Source organism: Aspergillus mulundensis (genome assembly GCF_003369625.1).
Source record: "Aspergillus mulundensis strain DSM 5745 chromosome Unknown scaffold_6, whole genome shotgun sequence".
NCBI lineage: Eukaryota > Fungi > Ascomycota > Eurotiomycetes > Eurotiales > Aspergillaceae > Aspergillus > Aspergillus mulundensis.
Window position 1 is genome coordinate 729,509 of NW_020797894.1, and position 23,728 is coordinate 753,236.

General features: G+C 48.9%; 7 protein-coding genes across 7 annotated transcripts; 3 read left to right on the forward strand and 4 right to left on the reverse strand.

Moving 5' to 3' along the window:
• Nucleotides 1-3,774: 3,774 nt before the first annotated feature.
• pmcA (putative P-type calcium ATPase) lies at nucleotides 3,775-8,194 on the forward strand (the record flags this gene model as incomplete). Its single annotated transcript, XM_026748474.1, has 3 exons — nucleotides 3,775-6,816; nucleotides 6,864-7,005; nucleotides 7,053-8,194. 3 exons carry the CDS (start codon nucleotides 3,775-3,777, stop codon nucleotides 8,192-8,194), a joined length of 4,326 nt encoding a protein of 1,441 aa, XP_026602778.1.
• Nucleotides 8,195-8,916: 722 nt separating this feature from the next.
• DSM5745_06459 (Zn(II)2Cys6 transcription factor) lies at nucleotides 8,917-11,331 on the forward strand (the record flags this gene model as incomplete). The annotated part of the gene is made up of 6 exons (XM_026748475.1): nucleotides 8,917-9,002; nucleotides 9,057-9,283; nucleotides 9,337-9,446; nucleotides 9,497-10,080; nucleotides 10,132-10,302; nucleotides 10,350-11,331. The coding sequence occupies 6 exons, from the start codon at nucleotides 8,917-8,919 to the stop codon at nucleotides 11,329-11,331; spliced, it is 2,160 nt and encodes a 719-aa protein (XP_026602779.1).
• Nucleotides 11,332-11,361: 30 nt separating this feature from the next.
• On the reverse strand, nucleotides 11,362-12,699 carry DSM5745_06460 (uncharacterized protein; the record flags this gene model as incomplete). Its single annotated transcript, XM_026748476.1, has 1 exon — nucleotides 11,362-12,699. The coding sequence occupies one exon, from the start codon at nucleotides 12,697-12,699 to the stop codon at nucleotides 11,362-11,364; it is 1,338 nt and encodes a 445-aa protein (XP_026602780.1).
• A 400-nt stretch (nucleotides 12,700-13,099) lies between these two features.
• Nucleotides 13,100-14,631, forward strand: DSM5745_06461 (uncharacterized protein; the record flags this gene model as incomplete). Its single annotated transcript, XM_026748477.1, has 2 exons — nucleotides 13,100-13,249; nucleotides 13,303-14,631. 2 exons carry the CDS (start codon nucleotides 13,100-13,102, stop codon nucleotides 14,629-14,631), a joined length of 1,479 nt encoding a protein of 492 aa, XP_026602781.1.
• A 371-nt stretch (nucleotides 14,632-15,002) lies between these two features.
• On the reverse strand, nucleotides 15,003-15,966 carry DSM5745_06462 (uncharacterized protein; the record flags this gene model as incomplete). The annotated part of the gene is made up of 2 exons (XM_026748478.1): nucleotides 15,003-15,265; nucleotides 15,717-15,966. 2 exons carry the CDS (start codon nucleotides 15,964-15,966, stop codon nucleotides 15,003-15,005), a joined length of 513 nt encoding a protein of 170 aa, XP_026602782.1.
• A 1,128-nt stretch (nucleotides 15,967-17,094) lies between these two features.
• DSM5745_06463 (U2 snRNP complex subunit CUS2) lies at nucleotides 17,095-18,662 on the reverse strand (the record flags this gene model as incomplete). The annotated part of the gene is made up of 5 exons (XM_026748479.1): nucleotides 17,095-17,307; nucleotides 17,380-17,535; nucleotides 17,598-18,158; nucleotides 18,221-18,406; nucleotides 18,465-18,662. 5 exons carry the CDS (start codon nucleotides 18,660-18,662, stop codon nucleotides 17,095-17,097), a joined length of 1,314 nt encoding a protein of 437 aa, XP_026602783.1.
• A 348-nt stretch (nucleotides 18,663-19,010) lies between these two features.
• DSM5745_06464 (Permease, cytosine uracil, thiamine, allantoin) lies at nucleotides 19,011-22,664 on the reverse strand (the record flags this gene model as incomplete). The annotated part of the gene is made up of 7 exons (XM_026748480.1): nucleotides 19,011-19,410; nucleotides 19,474-20,060; nucleotides 20,114-20,482; nucleotides 20,932-21,021; nucleotides 21,067-21,829; nucleotides 21,877-22,100; nucleotides 22,152-22,664. 7 exons carry the CDS (start codon nucleotides 22,662-22,664, stop codon nucleotides 19,011-19,013), a joined length of 2,946 nt encoding a protein of 981 aa, XP_026602784.1.
• Between the last annotated feature and the right edge of the window lie 1,064 nt (nucleotides 22,665-23,728).

Here is a 23,728-nt window from a genome sequence, read left to right on the forward strand (position 1 = left end):
CCGGTAGTTCTAAATTAGGTAATATTATGTAACCCTAACACGGCGCGCTAAGTACGCTAAATTATTAAATTAAGTGTAATATTTACAATGCTATATAATTTTATATAAAAATATAAATATTATATATAACATGTTAATTAATAGTATTAACACCCCCCTTAATATTCCTAGTTACTAAAAATAAATAATATAATACTATTTATAAGTGCCTTAATAGTGTATATTAAAAAAAATTAATTAATTAATATTATTAACTATATTTACCATGGCCCTAAGCTTTATTAATTATTTAAATTTAACCTTAATTAAATACCGCGAGAGCGCTAGTTATTTTACTTTTAATAAGTAAAAAGTACTTTTTTTTATATAAAAACCTTTTATTAATTAAAAGTAGCTTTAACACCCGGGAAATTTATTAAATTATACTTTTTTTTTACCTTAAAAAAATTAAATATTAATATTATAACATGCTAGATTTTAAGCTTGCCTTTTGCCTTGTATTAACATGCCTTTTTTTTTTTTATAAAATAAAAATTTTAAAAAGCTTTTTTAAAAAAAGTAAAGGCTAGTTATTATATATTTATATTAATACTTTTTTTTATATTACTAAGCGCTTTAAAAGTATGCTTTATTAATATTATTTTTTAATTTATATAAAAGCTTATAAGCTAGCTATTTTATATAATAAAAATACTTATATTTAAAGATTTATAAATAGTATTTTTTAACTTATATATAAGCTAACTAATAATTAATAGTTCTTTTATTTTAAATATAAAAAGCTTTATAAAATAAAGTATTAAGGCCTTATTATATTTAATAGCTTAATTTTTTTACTTTAGGGCTTATATAAAGGTAAGATTAATAATACTAGTATATAATATTAAAGTAATATTAAGTAGTACTTAAGGTAGTTAAATAAAGGTTAAAAACCTTTATATTTATATAAAAATAGTATTTATAAAGATAAATATAATATTATTATTTTATATAACTAGGTTAAAGGTAAGGTTCTTCTAAAGTAAGCTATATTTAATATTTATTTATTAATATTATATATATTAGTAAAGCAAGCTTTTAGTTTAATTTTAAAAAATTAAAAATTACTTATATTTAAGCTATATTAACGCGTTAAATTAATTTTAATTATAGCTAAATATAAAATAATTATTTTTTTAATAAATATAATAACATGCCTTCGCGGAAACTAAATATTTTAATAATTTAATATTTAACTAATAGTAGTAAAGTAATATTTAGGTAAAGTATTTATTTAAGTATTTTATAAAGCCTAATATTTAACCTTAAACCTTATATAGCTTTTTTAATTAATAGTTTATATAATTTATTCTTACCCGGAAATTAATTAAATTTAACTTTATAAAGCCTAGTTAAAAACACCTAGGGATTAAATAACTAAAAATATTTATAAAATTTATTTAAAAAGGGGTTATTTAGTAGTTAGATTATATTTTTTAAGTAGCCTTTTAAAAAATAATTAATAGCTAGCTAAAAGTTTTAAAACCCCCCTTTAAATAAGTAATATTAGTTTAAGTAGTAGTAAAAAATAATATAACTAAAATTTATATAAAAATTTAACTTGCCAGCCCTGGAGTTTATATAACCTTAATTTAATATTTTTTTCTTATAAATAGCCACTTTTTTACTTAATTAATTAATAAATTTTTTTAGTATTAATATATAGCCTTATAATTAGCTACTTATAATATAATGCTTTATTTATTAAAATATTTTTTTTTTAATTTTATTAATATAAAGCGCGAAGGTTTATAAGGCTTTTTTTATATATTTATTATTAGTATATTTTTTTCCTGTTACTTTAATATAAAGTTATTTAAAATATTTATTAATAAGCTATATTAATTACTTTTTTATTATTTTTTAGCTATAAGTATTTCTTTTATAAACATGTTTAAAATTAACCATAACTTTGTTCTAAAATTAGCATGGGCTATTACTAGTTATATACTTTAAAATAAAAATATTATAACTTATAATAAGTTATAAATTATTATTAGTAAAATTCTTTTTAGCTTATTATTATAATTAAAATTAAAAGGTAGCCTATAAAATAGCCTGCAAGGTGGCTTATAAAAGCTTTATAACTAGCTATATTAAAGGTGCGGTATTAACTTGCGCTATAAAATTAAAAAATATTAAAGGTACTTACGCCTGTAAAAAGGCTTTAGGCATAGTAATTTATTAAAATAGTTAAGAATTAGCCTAAAAGTTAGCCTAAAAGTTAGCCTAGGTACCCTTTATATTTAGTTATACTAAAAATATGGTACTAGCTTGCGCTATAAAATTAAAAGGCGTTATAGGTACCTATATTATTAAAAAAACTATTAGTATAGTAAGGTAATAAAAATTAACATAAAAAATAGGTTATTAAAATATTATTATTTAAGATATTACCGGCGGCCCAGGTAATAGCAGTAATATAAGTATTAAATTAATTAAAAATTATATTAATTACTATTAAAAGTTAAGAAGTGTCTTAATAAATAAACTTTAGGTATTATTTATAATATAAAAGTTACTTTATATATAAATTTTAATATAAAGTAACCTTTTTAAAATATTAAAACGTGTTACAAGGCCTTAATAAATATAATACTTACTTAACCGCGCTAGCGCTGCACTAAGCCTATTTAAATTAAGTAATAGGCACGCTTAATAAGCTTAATACATGCTTAATTTTTTAGACCGCCTTTTTAATTAAGACGGCCCTCGGGCGCGCTAAGCCAAATTAAATTAAGCATGCTGTTAAGCCTACGTGGCAGAACCTCTCTAATTCGTCTTTTGCCGGCAGTGGTTTGTTGGAGTTGGAGGTCTGATGGCGAATCTGGCGATATGCGGATGCCAGCGTGGTTAGGCCAGGGTTGTGCAGAGGTAGCTGGCAGTTGGGCGCTGCGGGCTTCGTATTTGGCCCTGAGAGATTCGTCAGATGAAAGAACGTTGAATACGTCGCGGAGTCCAGGCCCGTGGGTTTGAAAACCTTCTTCTTGACAAGAGTGACAGGAACTCGATAGAAACCGGCGCAGGAGAGGTCTGCACTGCTGGTTGAATAATGGAACGACGGAGTATGGAGACGGGAAGGAGGCAGTGCAAGAGCGCCAGCGAGTAAGGTTGGCGGGGACCATGTCAAGCTCCGTTTCTTCTTCTTGTGCCAGCCAGGGCCCATAAAAGGGGATGATTCTGTCTTGGAAAGAGGCTTGAAAGTCAGCTAGACGGTAGAAAATCTGTAGCCTGTTGATTTGTATAGTTTCGCAGTCCCAGTCGTATAGCCCATAGCACATGTAGGCCGACTCATGAAAAAGGCAACAAATACGAGTTGGGTTCTGGAAGACCGATCGGTGGGCCTGTGGAGTGACGGAAGCAGGACGTCTTCACCACTCTTATTTGACCGTCGCATCTCTTAGTGTCTCCCGCGCTCAGGGTCTTCTCCTACCTTATTTTCTTTTTTATCATCGATTCATCCTCATCCCCTTGGCTTATTCTTTCCTTTGTCAGGTCGTTTGCTGGCATTGGCTGACCCTTGGGCACCCGCAGCCTCGTTTTCCCTTCACTTGCACTGTTCCTCTGTTATATCGCTGAATGGGAGCTGTCTCTCCTTGCTAGCCTGTGTTCATGACAGGGTCGGCCGCCGTCCAGTTGCTCCTTCCGGAGCCACATTCCTATTGATATCCATCTTTTCTTTGTTCGGTTGCCGTCGAGGCTCCTTGAGGGGCGCCGTCTCACCCTTGGCCGACCATGTCCGAGCCGAGACCATCCAACGATAACAATGAGTCCAGACAGCCTGCCTCCACGCCGCTCCGCCGAGAACGAGCGCCCACCATAACAATCGACACTTCGGCCGTCACCTCCTCGGACCAACCCCAACCTCCCCAAGTCGATGTTCCATCGCAGACTTCGCAGTCACGGTCTGCCAACAATGCTGATCACACAGACACCAGCATGCTCCTGAACAGTAATACGGTCTCTCCTTCGGATACCCGCTCAGCTCACTCAGTACGATCATATGCTTCGTCAGAGGGCAGAGAGCACGATAGCAGGCCAACCTCGCCGTCGCCTCGCAGCAACGCCTTTTCACCCAGTACAAAAATGGGAGATCCAATGGTTCATTCTAATTACCTCTCCGTACCGGGTGCCAGGTCTCGCGGAAACTCCATCGAGTCTGAGGACTCGAGTCAGATTAATGGAGCCGAATCACACCCAAATGGAAGGAATGGGTCGCCTTCTAATTCAGCGAAGACTACGCTCGAAAACTACGAGGAAGCTCTCCAGCCGGACCCGGGCCATGAAGCGGAATTTGAGGTCGAGAACAACAGCTTCGCGTTCTCGCCCGGGCAGCTGAACAAATTGTTGAACCCCAAGAACCTTGGCGCATTTTACGCTCTTGGCGGCCTTGCTGGTCTTGCAAAAGGTCTGCGAACCGATGCGCGCAGCGGTCTGGGCTTGGATGAAACCGAGTTGGACGGCACCGTGAGTTTCGAAGATGCGACGGCCTCAAGCAATAATCACCAGTCCCTGCCTAAACCTGCCGCCGAATCGCCGCCCCCAGAACCGTCTCAAGCGGATAATAAAACACACAAACAGGACGAAAATGCCTACTCTGACCGCAAGCGCGTATTCGGAGAGAACAAACTCCCTGAGAAGAAGACCAAAAGTATTCTCGAACTCGCCTGGCTCGCGTACAATGATAAAGTGCTCATCCTGTTGACGGTGGCCGCCATTATTTCGCTCGCCCTCGGAATTTACCAATCCGTTACTGCAAAGCCTGGCGAGCCGCGGGTACAATGGGTTGAGGGTGTTGCCATCATCGTCGCGATTCTGATCGTTGTGGTCGTCGGTGCAGCCAACGACTGGCAGAAGGAACGCCAATTCGTCAAACTAAACAAGAAAAAGGAAGATCGTCTGGTCAAGGTGATTCGGTCTGGGAAGATGACTGAGATTTCCATCCATGATCTCCTCGTGGGTGATCTCATGCATCTAGAACCTGGCGAGCTTGTTCCGGTTGATGGCATTTATATCGGAGGCCATAATGTGAAATGCGATGAATCTTCCGCCACCGGTGAATCAGATGTGCTGCGCAAGACGCCGGCTCAGGACGTCTTCGCTGCCATTGAACGACATGAGAATCTCGCCAAAATGGACCCGTTCATCGTCTCTGGTGCCAAGGTGTCGGAAGGTGTGGGTACATTCTTGGTTACGGCTGTTGGTGTGAACTCGACTTACGGCAAGACGATGATGTCTCTTCAAGATGAGGGCCAGACCACACCACTGCAGACAAAGCTGAACATCCTCGCGGAATACATTGCTAAACTGGGTCTGGCTGCTGGTCTACTGCTTTTCGTTGTCCTGTTCATCAAGTTCCTCGCCCAGCTGAAGAGCCTTGGCAACGCCGATGAGAAGGGTCAGGCTTTCTTGCAAATCTTCATCGTGGCCGTGACTGTCATCGTAGTTGCCGTTCCAGAAGGGTTGCCCCTGGCTGTTACACTTGCGCTTGCGTTCGCTACGACTCGTATGCTGAAGGACAACAACCTGGTTCGTTTGCTTAGGGCATGTGAAACAATGGGAAATGCGACAACTATCTGTTCGGATAAAACGGGTACTCTTACGGAAAACAAGATGACTGCCGTTGCAGCAACGTTAGGCACCAAAACCAAGTTTGGAGGGAAATCCCAGGCGTCGTCACCCACAAGCGGTAACGAGGATCGCCCTGCCGATTCTGGGAATGCGTTGTCCCCTTCTGAGTTTGCGTCGAGTCTTTCGAAACCAGCCAAAGAGCTTCTCCTCGATTCGATCGTCCTCAATTCGACCGCCTTCGAGGGAGAACAGGAAGGGACCACGACATTTATTGGATCTAAAACCGAGACAGCCCTCCTCGGCTTCGCGCGGACATACCTCGGACTAGGATCGCTTAGTGAGGCGCGTGACAATGCGAGTATTGCTCAGATGGTGCCGTTCGATTCTGGTCGCAAGTGTATGGCTGTCGTGGTCAAGATCGACAACGGAAAGAAGTATCGCATGCTAGTCAAAGGCGCATCTGAGGTTTTGCTGGCCAAATCGACCAGGATTGTTCGTGACCCTACTCAGAGTCTTGAGGAAGGGCCTCTGGATGACAAGGATCGTTCCAAACTTGACGAGACCATCAACAACTACGCTACTCAGTCTTTGCGAACCATCGGCCTCGTCTATCGCGACTTCACCGAGTGGCCCCCTCGAGGAGCACCTACGCAAGAAGAAGATCGGTCGCTTGCTGCATTCGATCCCATCTTCAAAGACATGGTCATGTTCGGCGTTTTCGGTATTCAGGATCCCTTGCGAGCCGGAGTCACGGAATCAGTTGAGCAGTGTCAGCGCGCAGGTGTTTTTGTGAGAATGGTTACTGGAGACAACATCGTTACTGCGAAAGCAATTGCCCAAGAATGTGGTATCTTTACTCCTGGTGGTGTTGCCATTGAAGGGCCCAAGTTCAGAAAGCTCAGCAGTCGCCAGATGACGCAGATTATCCCACGTCTGCAGGTTCTCGCCAGATCCAGTCCGGATGATAAGAAGATCCTTGTTTCTCAGCTTAAGAAACTCGGTGAGACCGTCGCCGTGACTGGAGATGGAACAAACGATGCTCAAGCTTTGAAGACTGCGGATGTTGGTTTTTCCATGGGAATCACAGGAACAGAGGTTGCGAAGGAGGCGTCAGACATTATCCTGATGGATGACAACTTTGCTTCTATTGTAAAGGCTATGGCTTGGGGAAGGACTGTCAACGATGCGGTGAAGAAGTTCTTGCAGGTAAGTCATAGAAGAATCTATCCATGTCAATATACTAATTAGCATAGTTCCAAATCACGGTCAACATCACGGCCGTCCTGCTCACATTTATCTCTGCTGTGGCCAGTGGCGACGAGGAATCCGTGTTGACTGCAGTTCAGCTTCTGTGGGTCAACTTGATTATGGATACCTTCGCCGCGCTCGCTCTCGGTATGTTTGCCATCCAAAACCTTATATTATAAGCTAACAGCAAGCAGCCACGGACCCCCCGTCACCCTATGTTCTCAACCGTCGACCTGAACCAAAATCTGCGCCTCTCATCAACATGACGATGTGGAAGATGATGATCGGGCAAAGCATATACCAGCTGGTCGTCACACTCGTTCTTAACTTTGCTGGGAGATCTATATTGAAAGGTATCATCGACTTCAATGGTGATGAAGATGCAAACACTGTCCTTACTACGGTGGTGTTCAATACGTTCGTCTGGATGCAGATATTCAACCAGTGGAACTCTCGCCGCTTAGATAATGGGCTCAACATCTTCGACGGTCTTTTCCGCAACCGGTGGTTCATCGGCATCCAATTCATTATTGTTGGCGGTCAGATTTTGATCATCTTCGTTGGTGGACATGCCTTCTCCGTTACACGCCTCTCGGGAGCGCAATGGGCAGTTTGCCTTATCCTGGGTGTGATTTCTCTGCCGGTTGGTGTGATAATACGACTGATTCCGGATGAATTTCTTCGCAAGCTCATCCCGACCTTCCATCGCAAGAAGCGCCCGGAGCTTATTGTTTCTGATGAAGACAGACGTTTTGAGTGGAACCCTGCCCTCGAGGAAATCCGAGACCAGTTGAAGTTCTTCAAGTCTCTTCGTGGAGGTCGCCTAAGGAAGGTGGCTCACAAGCTGCAGCATCCTCAAGAACTCCTCCCTCGGTCTCGCAGTGGATCAAGATCGCGCGAGAACTCTGCTCCGGGAACTCCCGTTGGCGACAGCAGCGAAGGCACTCCGCCGTTTCCTGCGACACCTGAATCCCGTTCAAGGAAGCGCACGCGTTCCCGCTCGAACTCGGCCTTTGGTCCGGCGGCTGCAATGGCGGGTATTGTGGCAGGCAGTATCGCTGGCTGGTCTCCGATTGAGCGCCCCGGAGAAGGAGAGGCGTTCAAGTTTGACTTCAATAACAATGGCAATGGAGGGCGGAACAGGCAACCGGGCATCGAAGTCCACCCGGACACTGCTCCGGATGACAACATCATTGGTGATTACGCAGCAACGTCGACAACCCCTCCGAGCCAGAACCCTGACCTGATCCCATTCTTTGAACACGCTCCCCCGGCGCGGGAACCGTCACACCGAAGTAGACGATCCAGATCACGATCCAGCCAAAGCCAATCATGATACCTTACTCAGTCTCGATCGAATTCGTGCGTTTGCTTTTCGATGGAGTATCAATTTCGCTAGCTCCGACAATCCTACCTTTCGTATCTGTGTGCCTCGTTCAAAAGTACTATGGTGATTCGCCTGCGATGTTTTCTGCTATAAGCGGTTCTCTTCCCATCTTGTCTTCATTCTCTCGGAAGTTTAATCACTGGTTGTTTGGCGTCTGGATGACTGTACCACATGCGTCTGTTTTTTATCGCGTTTCGTGCTGTTGCTTGCTTTCTGAATAGACAACCCACATCGTCCATTCGCATCATGGTTGGGGTCTTTTAGCCTGGCGCTTTCGGTGGCTCGCTTGCTCTACTTCTCGGCTCGTTTGTGGCCAAGGGCCCTTTTGCCTATTCTACTTTAGCAATACACTATGTACTACACACAATTCAACCCTGGTCAAATGCAACTGAGATGGTCTTTACCAAAGTAATTAGCTAATGAAATCGTTTTTCTGATTGTTCTGTGACATATTACTTTTTCCTGAAGTTGCGAGGCCCTCCCTGACCAGTGATGATTAATGTGGAGGATTTGTTATCAGGGGAACTCCGGAGAAGACTGAAGACTTTCGGGGTTTGTCCGGAGACAAGGCCATTGTCGTCTGTCACATGACGCGGTTGTGTTCCGCGTGTTTATCAGGAAAGTACGCCCGCAGTCTGTCTCCAAAGATACAAAAATGCTGCAACGCAAAGATGTCGACTAGGGAGCCCCACGGGACAGCACGCCCCCTCAAGTCCCGCCGAGTGCCAGACGAGAAGCGCAAGCGGGCTGCTCAAGCGTAGGTTCCTCAGCTACTTTGTTGACTACGGAATGAGCTGACGTCTATGGCCAGATGTGACCGCTGCAAGGCCCGAAAGAGCAAATGTGTTGGCGTCGATACGGGTCGATGTCAGAGGTGCACCCGGGATGATAGGGTTTGCAATGTCACGAAGTACTATTCCGGCGTATCTCCAATGAGATCCGGATCAACTTCCCCACGACGAACAAGAACAACCGTCGACGGAGTGTCCGAGCCCGCCGGCTTCAAGACCCTTGAGGCTAGTGTGGATATCAGCAATAGTAAGCTGAGGGCACGCTCAAAGGGACGCGCTTAGCTGACCAGCTAACCCTAGGCGCAGTGATGAAGATAACCTGGCCCAGGTTTCTGCTACAACTCCGTGAAGCGCTTGCTCTGGACCCTCGCATAGAACTAGAAGAAAGCGATATGATGGCTATGCAGACTGTACGTTCCTTAGACTACTAGTTTGTACTATGAATGACTGACGAGTACAGCAATACCATCAGCCGACGATTCTACAACCAAATGAAATCAAACGCATCCACAAAGCATCTCGTGCCCTTCCCCCACGAGCCGTTGCCGACTTCTTGATCTGCGTATGCTTAACCCATGCGTCCGATGTTTTCTTCTATCTCGACCAATCCCAGTTTCTGGCGGACGTCGACCAATTCTATAACCAACCAGCGTCTCCTCTGCGCCTTGATAGCGGATTCGTGTGTCTTATCCTCTCGGTTCTAGCGTTGGGTAGTCAATGGACGGAGCTAGAAAGGCCGTCAAGCTTTTCAGCGAATTTACTTCCCGATGACAGAGAGCCTGGGCGGGTCTTCTTCGAGGAAGCCCGGTCACTAATTCCAGACCTCATGGACCGGACCTCCTTGACTTCAATCCAGGCGCCGTTTATACTAGGGGTGTACTCGCTTCCAGATCGGGCACTCGGGTCGGCATACTCTTATATGGGATTGGCTTTGCGCAAAGCTGTTGCCCTCGAAATCCATCAGCAGGGGGATGATTCGCGATTCTCGGAGCACGAGATACAGGTACGCTGCCGAACATGGTGGTCGGTGTACTCTTTGGAGAGGTGGGCACTTATCACTTACTTTTGATTGGGAAACGTTCCTGACAAGTATAGGACTACTGCTATTAAGCTGAATCGTCCACGATCTATTGACCCTGCAGACATTACCACACCTCTTCCAGTGTCCTTGCCTTCCTTGGACCACGCGCAGGCAGTAGATAACATCCAGCACCAGATAGCATACGCGAGCTTGGTGATGATTCTGGATCGCATTGCTGACCAAGGGTGCGTAGCCCCCTCTTTGCCTCCTATAATACTAACCTCAGTTTTAGGACCAAAGCACGCCATGGTTCCCAAATCGATACATTGCAACTAGAACTAGAGACCTGGAAGCGCAACCTACCTCCAGCACTACGAGTAGAAAACATCCGCCCAAAAGATGCCGATTACCGTGCCGTCGTTCATCTACAACTCAACTACCTTTACGCCTGGATCGTCCTAGGCAAGGGCTCTCTCCTAAATACCATCCAAGCTCACGTCCGACGCCAACGGCCGGACGCAGATACAGTCACACACATAAGGACTGGGCCAAGCACAGTCCTCGACGACTTGGCGCTATCCTGCGTTGAAGCGAGCAAAATGATCCTGTCATTATGCGAATCCCTGTCACGCAACAATCTCACTTTTCGTTTTTCTTTTACGGACTTTCAAGGTTGCAGTATCGCAACCATAGTAGCTATTCTGGCTGGAATTGTTGAGCGAGACGCGCAGTACGAAGCGCGTGTTGCCTTCGGGTTGAATCATCTCCGCACTATGGCGCTCGGCAACCTACCGGCTGAGGTTGGGGTCCGATTTGTTGAGACCCTGCAGGCGATCTCGAACGAAGCGTTTGCAAAGCTTGGGAATGTCGGTGCATCCGGGGATGAACATTATGCGAGGGAAGCGAGGCACGAAGATCGGAATGCAGCTGGGTATAGCCAGTGGGCCCAATGGGTCTCATCGAAAGCCAGCCTGAACAATACCGATCAGGGGCGAGATTTGCAATTTGAGGTGCCGAATTCGAGTTTTGGACCGGTGTCCACATTGTCAACTACTACGTCACTTGCGCAGACTTCAGCCTCGGCGATCTCGAGCGATCATCCCCCGGCGCATCAGGATTTGTCGAATATGGTGGCGATGGACTCGCCGCTACCTCTTGACATCGACCCCCAAATGGTCTGGAGCCATGATGACCAGTTGGCGCTGATGGGCTTGACAGGGCTAGACATGCTCGAGTTCGATATCTCCTCAGTACACCCAAACCCATATACCTGATATGTCTTATGATTTGTCCTTAGGAGACTGCTACTTCCTAACTCGCACTGGAATATCCGCATCCTCCTTTAAACCGTCCCACTGACTCTTATACACTCTTCCCTCCTTCATGACACCCATGAGGCACTCGTCGGGCCGATCAAATATAGTCACATCTTCCAACGGGTTCTCCTTGAGGAAGAGCACATCGGCCCAGAAGCCCTCCTTGATCTGCCCAATGGCTTCAGCTTGCCCCATCATCTTCGCTGGGTTGATGGTTGCGCTCTGCAACACCGCCAAAGGACTCAGCGCCTGGGCTCTGAGTTTGAACTCGCCCGTCTGCGCCAGACCCAGCGGGCCTAACAGATCACTTCCATAACAGATTGTGACACCCGCATCAGCCGCAATCTTCAAGCTCTTTAACCCTGCACTTAACACCTCAGTATTCTTCGCCTGTCCATCCGCAGGCAGATACCCCTTCCACTTCTCTGAATCCATCTCCGCATACGAAATCAGCGTCGGCGTTAGGTAGATTTCCTTTTCGACCATGACCTTGGCAACCTCTTCCGTGACAAAATTGCCATGCTCAATCCCCTTCACCCCATTTTCGATCGCGTGCAGCATAGCTTTTGGCGTATAAGCGTGAGCAGTAACATATGTCCCCGCGTTCTCTGCACATTCCACAATCGCCTGCAATTCTTGGGTCGTGAACTGCAGCTGCTCCAGGCGATCGGTCGGTGTGGAGACTCCTCCAGACCCCATGATCTTGATAAAGTCCGCACCGGAGCGGATCTCCTCGCGTACAGCTTGCATGCAAGCTGGAACGCCGTCACATATTCGGCCCAGCCCATTCGTGTGTCCCGCGCAGCACTGGACGTGGTCGTGAGCTGAGCGGATATCCCCGTGCCCGCCGGATTGCGAGAGAGCGTGACCTGCAATAAACAGCCGCGGACCAGGAAACACGCCTTCTTCGATTGCCTGCTTGAAGGCCAGCTGTGCGCCGCCGCAGTCACGGACGGAGGTGAAGCCGCGGTGCAGCATCTGCGTTGCGACGTAAGGTTGGCGCAGGAGCGAGACGTCGTTCCAGTTCCCGAAGGCTGTGGCTAAGCTGGGGAAGCCTGGGACTGCGACGAAGTGGACGTGGGCGTCGAAGAGGCCGGGGCTGATGTAGAGACCTGTGCAGTCGACTGTGATGTAGGATTGGGGCAGAGCCGAGTCGGACGGACGAGAAGGCGAGACTGAAGTGATCTTGCCACTCGTTATCGTCACATAGTGGTTTTCCTTTATGCTGCCGGAGACGACATCGACGATGTTTGCGCTGGTGAGGAGGTAGGATTGCGGAGGTGGTCGGAGCCAGGGCTTGATGTCTGCTTCTGTTACGGAGGCCATTTTGCTTGAATTGAACACAACAAGCACTGAGATTGGGAAGATAGGTAGAAATAGAGAGGGGAGAGACGATAAGAGATAGTATTATAACACCAGCTAGTGTGGAGTAGTTGGGGTTAAGTGGGCTCGTCCTGGAGTCGGCAGTCTGCACCCGACATCGGCAAGCTGCATCCCGACTATCACTGGAGTTCTACAGCCTCGATCAGCGCCAATCACGGATCTCCATGCTTAGCGACTTCAATTACGCTTATCATTGCCAAGTCAGCTGGCCCTTTCAAGCGTTGGAGGAACTCCGAGTCGAGCGAGATATGGCGGTTCGAGTCAGGAGCGGCTGGTGCACTTATAACCGGCGCTTCCCATCTCTCGCCAGCTGGTGCAGTCGTCACTCACCAACGCCGTCGATATGGAGGCCTCTGACACAAAGGTTCGTCCCTCGGACGATGAGAAGAGACGCTCAAGCGAAAACTATGATGGGAATGGCACGATCGAGACATACACCGAGGAAGAAGAAAAGGCTCTTGTGCGCAAGATCGACATGGTCATCTTGCCTTTCGTACGCCCTCTACTTCCTCACTGCTCAAACAAAAGCACCACTAACAAATCCAGATGTGTCTCGTCTTCCTCCTCCAATACCTCGACAAGCAATCCCTCAGCTACGCCGGCGTCTTCGGCCTCATGACAGACCTCAACCTCAGCAACTCGCAATACTCCTGGTGCAGCTCGATCTTCTACATCGGCCAGCTCGTCGCCGAGTACCCCTTCATCTACCTCATGAGCCGACTCCCGCTCACAAAGTTCGTCGGCGCCACCGTCATCCTCTGGGGCATAACCTGCGCTTGTCTCGCGGCGCCACAAAACTACGCTGGCTTCGCGGCTGTTCGGTTCCTACTCGGTTTCACAGAGGGCGCTGTCTCACCTGCGTTTGTGACGATCACCTCGATCTGGTACCGCAGCCACGAGCACGCATGGCGCACAGGGCTGTGGGTGTCCATGAACGGAATCGCCCAGGTCATCGGGTGTCTGCTCATGTACGGGATCGGGAAGAACGGCAGTCTCGCGCTCGCGCCATGGCGCACCCTCTTTATCATCTGCGGAGCCCTGACCATCGGCGCGGGCGTGGCCTTCTTCACCCTCATGCCGTCCGGTCCAAAAGACGCATGGTTCCTGAATGCGCGCGAGAAACAAGTCCTCGCTCTCCGCATGGCGAAGGACCGCGAAGGCGGCGACAAGACTTCCTTCTCCACCCCACAACTCAAGGAAACGCTGCTTGACCCAAAAGCCTGGTGTGCGTTCTGGTTCGGCGTCCTGGTGACCATGCAATCTCCTGTCCTGACATTCGCAACCCTCGTCATTAATTCAATTGGCTACTCCCAGCTCCAGACGATGCTGTACACGGCGCCTTCAGGAGCCGTGCAGGTCGCACTCCTCTGGATCGGAATGGCGCTGTGCTGGATGCTCCCGAGACAGCGGACTATCGTCGTCGTAATCCTCTGCATCCCGCCCATTGTTGGCAACATCCTCATGCTCGTCCTGCCCTTGAGCGCCGGGTGGGGCGTGATCGTGTCCGCATGGCTGGCCTCCTGTATCACGGCCTCTTGGTCCATCCTCCTATCCCTCGTCGCGTCGAATGTCAAGGGGAACACCAAGCGCGCTGTTGTGAACGCCATGTTCTTCATTGGGTATTGTGCGGGCTGTATTGCGTCTCCGCAGCTTTGGACGAATCGGCCGAAGTACCTGGAGGGGCTGATTACGGCGCTTGTTACGTGGGGACTGCTCATTTTCACGACCATGGTCTATCGTGTGCTTTGCATTAGGGATAATAAGCAGCGGGAGAAGGAGGGCGGTCCTGAGGGGGAGGAAGGAGGGGTATCGTACATGGGTACGGATACAGATGTCACGGATAAGCAGGATAGAGCGTTCAGGTACAGTTGGTAGATAGGACACGAACTCGTAGCCTACCTTTTCTGGAAAAAAAAAAAAAACATAATATTCGGACATAGAACCAAACCAATTATGCATTGCAAAAAATCTCTCCAGTCTCCTTCACAGCCTAAAACCCGGGCAAGAATTTAAGCTCCTGCGCAGCCTGCATAGCCCTAACAAAGTCCTCCGTGGTCTCCACCGTAGCATGGAACCCAAACTTCCGCGCCTTGCTCACATCCAGCATCACCTCATGCTCGAAGCTCGCGCACCCATCCGCAAACGCCCAGCTCGCCTCGTAGAAAACACTTCTATCCAGTCCCTCCCGCTCAACCAGACGCTCCCAGGCCTCCCGCACGCGGCTCTCCTTGCTCCATTCAACCAGGCTATTCCGCAGCTCGAAGACAGTGTGTTCGTGCGGGTTCCGAGGATGTGGGGGGCTTGCTGACTTTCTTGACAGGATGAGGACCCGGCTTGTTAAGCGCGTCAAGCGGCGCCATGGGTGTGTTGAAGTGCGCTGCGACGGCGGGGAGGACAGAGGACCAGGTAGCAAAGTCGCCGTTAGCGATGTTGAAGGCTTCGTTTCCGCAGGCGGGTGTGAGGGCGCAGAATTCCTCGAATGTGGCGTTTAGGTGGGCGGATGAGAAGGCTAGAAGGCGTGGTATTTGGCCGCTGTGCCGTGCCAGGTTATGGGTCGTTGAGCTCGCGGCTGGCCGCGGCCTAGAGGCTAGTGGCTAAGCTGGACAATACCAGCGTTTGGATTAGGGTCTGGCAGGTTTAGCCTTGGGGTATGAAGGGGCTTGCGCGTGTTCATGAAGTTTTGGGACCGAGGTCCTTGGTGATGTCCTCCTGTCTAGGAAAGGGCGCAAGAAAGTGCCCACCTTGGACCCAATCTGCAAAACCAGCCTTTACATGCCTGGGCCCTCCATGGCCAGCGCGAAGTTTCTGAGTATCTGACCTGGATGCATCCAAGCCAGCAACGACCTACTACCTCTGTTAACCCAAGTAACAAACTCACTCTTATCACCAAAGCGTTCCATCTTCAGAACTCGACTCCTTATACGCGAAGAAAAAAATATACTCGATTTTCCCCTTCACACCGTCAACCGCCTGCTTGTTCTTCTCAAACCCACCCCATAGATCGATGGGTATATACTCGACAACACCCTCTTTGACCTTGCAGGAAAGGAGGACACCGGGAGACGGCGTAGATCTGTCCAGCGCTCTGGAGCCCACGCCAGGACTTGCAGCGTATAGTGGCCTGAGATGCCGGTGGCGCGACGACCATGGCGGTCTTGCTCTTGATGTCTGGGTACGTTGGGGCCCGCAGTAGACTTGGGTGGGTGACATTGTGGGTTGCTTTTGGTGGTGGTGATGGATAGCGAGGCTTGTGTCAATGGCTATATCGAGTAGGTCAAGTTTTGAAAGCCGGGGTATGAGACAGGGAATGGCTTTTATAGAAGAACTCAAACAGTGAATTCTTCTGTTATCGGCGCAAGGTAGGATGGGTAGAAGCAAAGTCCACTGTAACCAAGGACTCCGTATGTAGGTACCTACCATAGCTTACCTTACAAATTACATCCGCAGTCCACTTGCACACATCAGCGCTAAGTTATTGGGACTATGCCGATACTACCCAAGGCTCTTTATTTACTTAAGACTACTTGAGTCTCGTTCTGTTCTACGGCCTGCTGCTCGTTCGCTGTCGAAGAAGCGGCCTGTCTCGTGGATCAGGCGATAGGTTTCCGAGTGGATTGCCTCATTCCAGGTTTTGTGGCGGGTGTCGTTGTCGGAGGCGGATATGAGAGGCGGGTAGAGGAGGCCGCGCGAGGAACTGGATAGGGGAGGCAGAAGAGTCATGAGAAGATGAGGGTGTTGGAGGGGATCGGGCTGAGGCACAAACACGGATAGAACAGGGGCAATGGTACAGGTGGCGGCAGTCGAGGTTGTGGCCGCGGCAGTACCCACAGCGAGGGAGCGTTTTGTCGCATTGTTTCTTGCGCACTTTACAGATGCCACAGACGATCGGGGCCCTGGGAGGTGTGTCGGCCGCCATGGTGGGTGGTGAGTGGTGAGATGATTTGGGAAGCAAAGGCGAGGGCAAGACCACCGTAGGCTTGTGGTGGCCGCTCTGCCGCCAAATGTCGGCCGCCCAGCCCAGCCATCAGAAACTGCCCGCCCAAGCCATTGGCCTATCTGCGGACCTGAGTAGAGTGTCAAGTGCTGGATACAGTATAGGCTTGAGGAGCACAGAGTGAACGATAAATCTTTTGACTTTCAATAAGTAAAAATTGTAGGCTGGCTCAAAAGAAGGGTAAGTGTTCATTCATATATCCATATTTTACCCGAGATGATGCGTGTCATGTCCATCATTTGAAGATGCCATCAAGTATGATAGACCGTTTGATGGTGAAGCTATTGTACAGTAATATGATGGCCCAGGCTCCTTGTCAGCCTTCGCTGACATGGATCATTGGTTTACTTAGCCGTATTCTCCACAGTATGGGAACTCTCCAGCCAAGTTCCAAACTCGTCAAGCCGCTGGTTCTCATCCTCGTCTTCAGCGTCGAAGCCCTTCTCGGCCAGATCCTCAAGAGCAGCGCGCTTCTCATTAGTCTTGCGGAACCGCTCGCTTCCATCTGAGATGTATGCTTCGACTGCCGTGCCGCCGAAGAAGCGGCCGTTCATAAGCTGGGGATGGCATATGTCAGAATTATGGTTCATTGGGTGCTTTGTGTTTGTGAATTATGGTGAGAAGGGTACCTGAACACAAGCCTTAGCAGACTCTGGATTTGAGAATCGGACGCTGACAACGCCCGCTTCTTCCTTGTCGTAGAGGACGACGTTCGTAACCTCTCCTAATTTGGAGCACTCGTCGCGAATGTCTTCTTTTATGTCCAGTATCGCAGCCGGGTCCTCCTGTGGGATATCAAAGTTAGCACATATTATATAGGCGGTTGAGGAACAGAACGGAAGCGTACATCTAACTCGTGAAGCGTAAACATATGCTTCAAAATGACAACCTTCTCAAACTTGGAACTTGTATCCACCAGCGCAGCCGGTTCATCGTCATCCCAGTCGGCGAGTTTGCTACGCATACGCGCGTCAGTAGCTCTTCTTTGCCCAAAACCAGCAGAGCCATACTTATTGAGTTTCTGTGTCCTTTTGATAATCTTCTTCTTATCCCGCATGCTCGTCTTCGTCGGCGCCTCTTGCTGGCTCTTGAAAGAGAAATCCGCTGCCTGCACGCGCATGGGACCCTGCGGCCCTGTTACGCCCAGCCTAAAGTCCGAATCATCGAGCATTTGAATCGCGAGGTTGACCGATTCGGGCCGAAAGTAGACCACAAGGGCTTCGCCTTTGAACTTCCCATCGTCATCCGTGTACATTTTAATCCGGGGGCGGCCGCTGTCAATCTCCTCAGCGATGACGCCGCATCGCGAAAAGATGTCTCGGATTTCGTCGAATTCGGCGTCAAGGGGGATGGATGTGACGTAGACTGCAGTGTTGACGCGCTGCTTCTTGGGCTTTTGAGCATCGCCCTATCAAGCACAAAAGCATCAGCCGGAGAGTAAGAGTAGCTCGAGGACATGCACAGACGAACCTCCTCGCTCCCCTGTTTCCGTTTCTTCCTGAGCTTCTGTGTATCTTGCTCATCGTCGTCCACCCCTTCAACTTTATAGGCTTCTTGCTGTTGTCGCAGCAAGTCATCGTCAACCTGGAGGACACCCACAGGCGCAAAGCGGCGCCGACCCGCAATCAGTTTCACGAACCAGCCAAATCCAGCAGACTTAGCGGATCATCCAGAGTCCAGATCCAGCCGGAGAGGAAGTAAAGCGCGCACACACCGTCGGAATCCACCGCTTCAGTATCGTGTCGTAACTGTACTCTTGTCCATCGTCTGTTTCCAAGATGAATTTGTTGTCGAGCTTGGAGAAGGAGATTCGCGGGTCGCTGTCGAAGTCGGCCGGGTCTTGCGGGAAGTTGCTAAATTGGGGCGGGGAGTTTGTCGCTGTCGCGTTAGTTTTTGGGTCTTGTAGCGCCATAATCACTGGCCAACGGAAAGTGTTGATATGCTGATGGAAAGAAAAGAATTATGAAGGTTAAGTTCGAGGCCTCCGGCTTGCGGGGGGCCGTTGATGACACACTTACGTAAGCAGCGGGAAGCTCCCGTCAAGCTCTCCTCTCTCCTCTCCTCTGGCTCTTGGTGGTGGTGATAGATTCTCTCGCCGCCATAGTTGTGAGCAACCTGAATGATTGTTGAATTCACCGACGACAGAGTTCTGAGGATTCAGGAAAATATTGAAAGGATTGAAATATTACATCTGGAGTTTGTGGAGCTTCATATATATCAGAACACGGGTACTCCGTATCGTCACAGATTGAAAACCGGCTTAATGGAAAGGGCACCCGCCAGTTCGCGAGACCTTCAGCCCTTCCACCCCTTCCTCCTGTTGCTTTCTACCCTTGCCCTCGAAATACTTGGGCCCAACATCAGAGATGTAGTAGCCATTCGGATAGTACTTGTCACCCTCATCTCCCGGTACGGGGTGACCGAGTGCCCACTTGTACCAAGCCGACGGACCCCAGCGGTTCCAGATGGTGGGTTTGACATAGTAAGGATCACCATCCCATTTCGTGATGAATATACGCTCGTCTACAGATTGCTCCTCGGTGAAGGTGCGGTAACGCATAAAGTAAGGCCGAGGCAAAGCAAGGTAACGCAGGGCGAATCGGCGCGCAGACAATAGGAACGAAAAGAGCCTGGCATACGATGGCGGTGGTGCGTCGTAGCTGGGAAAATGTCAGCACTGCACAACTTCAAGTTGTGCAAAAAGACGAGTCTGCAGAACTTACAACATAGCTTTGCGGAGGCGGTCATCCATCATGAAGGAGACAAACTTCAGCCCGATGTGGTGGAGTGGCTTGGGGATCAGGTAGACCAGTACTGCCGTCGTCTCGTCGGCGACCTCGCGGTTTTTGGGATCCGGCACCATGCACTTCTCCTCGTAGGCGTCGCTCCAAGCCATGATCTCTTCCAACCAATGCAGGCCATCCCGGAAACCGGCCTTACCAGAAGGAAGCGCATCATAGCTGACCTCCAGCCCATCGCCGACACTCTTCCAGAAAGTACCGATGGCGCACTTTTCCAAGTCGGTGAGCTCGCGCCACTCGTACTTGTTGATGAATCTCACGGGCTGCACAGCGAACAGGCCAAGGGTATAGAGCATATCATCATCTAGGATCACGCCCGAGGCCCGGTAGCCACTGTGGAGGTATCGAGTACGCACGATAGCCGCCTGTCCACGTGCATTGGATGGAGCATGTCCTACAAACTCTTGAACCAGTGCGCTGGTGTCTGTGTATCGCTTGTATGATGTACTGGCATTCGAGAATTGGCTTGTTTTGGTTAAAGTTCGGGAGATAGTAGGGATGCCATACGTCTGGATGAGGTATTAGTTAACCGTAGCAGCAGACAGGTAGGGGCTGGAGCTACCCTGAAAAGCGCAAATTGCAAGGCCTTTGTAAAGAAGAAAGGGAACTCATATTGCACCAGGTTCTTCTGGATCTGGAAGGCGTCCTCGTCTGTCATTTGGGCAAAGGACTCTTGCGTGGGGTAATTGTATTTCTTATGGATTTGCTTCACATTCCGAAAGCGAAGCAGTGCGACTAGGACTGGATATGCCGCGACCAAGGGGACCACATATTGGAGGATTTGCTGGGGTGAAGCCCCCTTGATGATATTGACGATGGTTTGGGATAAAACTGTCAGCGATGAGCCAGCAGAGGGACCAGAGGCATCCCTGAGGGTGCTGGCGATCCTCCTGGACAAGACTTCCAGTGAAGAGGCCATTTCGACCAGTTCCTGGGGGAGTATCAGGAATGGAGGTTATTGGAGAGGTTATGGCCGCGGTCTCTTATGAAACAAAGGACACGCCAACCCCACTTCTCCAGGTCTTCGAGTCAGCGAGACTGATTTGCTTTTTTCTTGTCCCGGACCTCGGTCTCTTCTCCTCATCTGCTGTTTATTGCTCTTAAAATCTAACTAGTCTTATTCATCATGCTAAAGCAGCCACGCTCTTAGCCTAGCAGATCCTTGCAGGTCCTGCAGCTCGGCGCAGAAGCGTTGGCGTGCTTATGCAGAATTTATGCAGCGGTCAACAACACAGCAAGCACGATATTTACAAATCATACCAGCCTCTTCACTCGCCCCTCCATCAGATTTATGAGTCCCTCTGTTCCTTTTGGTCTCATGCTTAGGGCCGATCAACGCCCGATCATCCATAGCTCCAGCAATCTCAGCGGAGGAAATACAATTGCCGTGAACCCGAACCCAAGCCAGATCCCCAAATCGCACCCTCCAGCTATTGCTCCTGCAATTGGTCCGGTGTAGTATACTTGGTCCTGGCTATCGTTAGAATAGTTGCTCTGAGGAGGGGCGACGCATACCATTCCAACAATGGCACCTGCCCATCCGATCAGGAATGCCACAGTGGCCGCGAATCCCACAGGCAGTTTCTGCGGATCATTCCAAGCAGACCAGTCAAAATGTCTGCCCCTTTCGAATATCGTCGCTGACTCAACTATGATGGTGAACCAGATGACGACCCAGTAGCCGATTAGAGGCACGAGATTGCTGAAGATCTGGTATAGGGAATCCCGCCCGCCGATAGCACATGCCGTGTAAATGATTGTGCTGACAGTCGTGAAAACAGGACGCGGTATCTTACACCAGAAGTCCCCAAGCATTTGGAAGTTCATCGCCATGGAGTATGACCCGGGAGCATTGTTAGAGACAATCGTTAGCACGTTCAAAAAGGCGCAGAACTTGCCAAACCCGCCCAGTCGGTCATAGCCCGCAATCACGACACTGCCGGGGGTGCCGTCATAGATTGCCTCCCAACGGGGATTGTGAGTGATCCCAGTCCCTAGCCCAACACCCAGAATGAGGGTGATGCTCATGCCTAGGCTCACTCCTATGGTCGTCATTGACCATATCCTCCACGCCCCGGTATCAGGCGAGTAATAGACGTGATAGTCGGCAGCTCCTGGCACCCAAGATATTGCGGACGCGAAACAGAGCGAGAAGAACGCCAGTCTTTTGGCATTGATCTCCTCGCCAGTTCCCACAGATGCGGCCTTGAAGTCGAATTCCGGACCGGCCGATCCCAGTAGAAAGCAAAGCACCAGCAACTGTGGGAACCACGCGTACCTGCTACTATCAGCTGCAAATTTTGGTGGCATAGCGGGTGTGATTACCTTTCATAGTACTGGAAAATGTGCATCCCAAACGTGGCCACCACCAGGCTGACAAGCGCTACGATGATGATTCCAACCACGACAGATACAGCGCCGCCTGACAGTTTAGACAGAATCTGCCCCCCAACCATCGCGCTCATCATCCCGTAACCAATGTTTGTCAGCACATTCAAGAAGCAGCACACCTTGCTAGGGTTGAAGCCCATGAGGTAACGAGATACGATCTAGCAATTGTGAGCCTGTCATCTCTTCAAACCAAGACGCGTTGACCATACAAGGGTGCGATGTCCACTTCTCGGACCCCAGGTACACATATAACCCGTTGCCAAACAACCAAGCAGATTCCCAAACATCGCGCACAGCGCCGCATCAAGGAAGCTCAATTGCATGACGACGGTGCCCAGCGTCCCAACAACCATATTGTTCAGCGCCATTCCCATACTGAACCATGTGAGGAGGATGTGGAAAGATCCCGACGCGCTGACTACCTGCCGCTCTTCAACCGGCACCGGCTCGATCCCCCTCGTTTCGAGGCCTTTGACGTTTTGCGCCCATCTCTGATATCTTGACCTAAATCCGGTATCGCTGGCAGGGGCTTCGATTTCATCCTGTGTAACACTCCGCACAGAGGGCGATTCGCGCTCTTTCTCAATATCAGGACTCATGCTAGGCTGTTGCGACTTTGTGGGCGATATGTGAAGAACATTCGAAAGGACAGGAAATCGCCGACAGAAGTCACCCATCCCTTTCCATTTCAAATTCGAGTCTGAGCGCGACGGCGGGTCCATGCTCTTATCCAGGCCAATATCCTTACCGTTCTCCTTCAGCCGAACGAGCGAGTAACAAAATATGCCGTGCCGAGTATGGTGTAATGCGCCTAATTGAGTTTTATCGAGCGTCCAGCGAGCGTCCGCCGTCCACACATTCAAAGACGAACAACGGGATATATGTGGGCCGTAACGAAACAGATAGCATGGAAAACATAAGAGGGATCGCACAGCATTCCAACAAGGCAAGCCAAAGCAAGGCAGGTAAGGCAGGGAAACCAACGGCAGGCCACCTAATCCAATCTTATGAGCTTGGGTATCCGAGCTCGGGCTTCTGCACCCTCCAGGATATTGCGCAATCACTCTTTTAATGACCCGCTGCCAGGCAGGTGGCCGTTGGCCCGCAGCGGATGAGACAATGATGGTGTAACTGGATTCCGGAAAGCAAGCCCCGTCTCTCCTGAGTCAAAATTAAGCAGGTGATATCCGTCCTGTTTATTTACCAGTATGTATGTGCATGCAAGCTCTAGAGTGGCAGTCCTCGCACTCATCATCTGCTCGTGAAATCAAGAAACTGAGTGACCCTCCATCCCGTTCGTACTTTGGCCGATGATGCTAACATACCTAAGCATTTGGTGAAGTTTATGCGCCCACTGGTATGCGCTAACCCTACAAGAAGTATCACATTCCTTTGACAATCTTTCCAAGCTCAGGGAGCCTCGCACTTCCCGAGCAAATCACTTGTGCAGTCAAGCTTTATAGCCGGTTATCCGCGGTCAAATAAGATTCAGCATCCTTTTCTCCTAGGGATGCATTGTATCATACCGATCCTCGGCACTAGCACCATCAGCTGCTTCCTCATTCGGGGTCGATAGCGGATTACTATATACGTACAATCAATACGTCAGCTAGGTGGACTTCGCCGCCTTCTGGAACCCAGAAACGCTAGCTAAATACGTAGGTATGCACTCTGCTGCCTTTGCGTCCTTCTGGTTCCGTTATGCTTGCGACGGCCGAAGCTCGAGTCTCTACCGCAAACTTCTTTTAATATCATGGAGTGCCAATCCGTAGCTCATTCTATTACA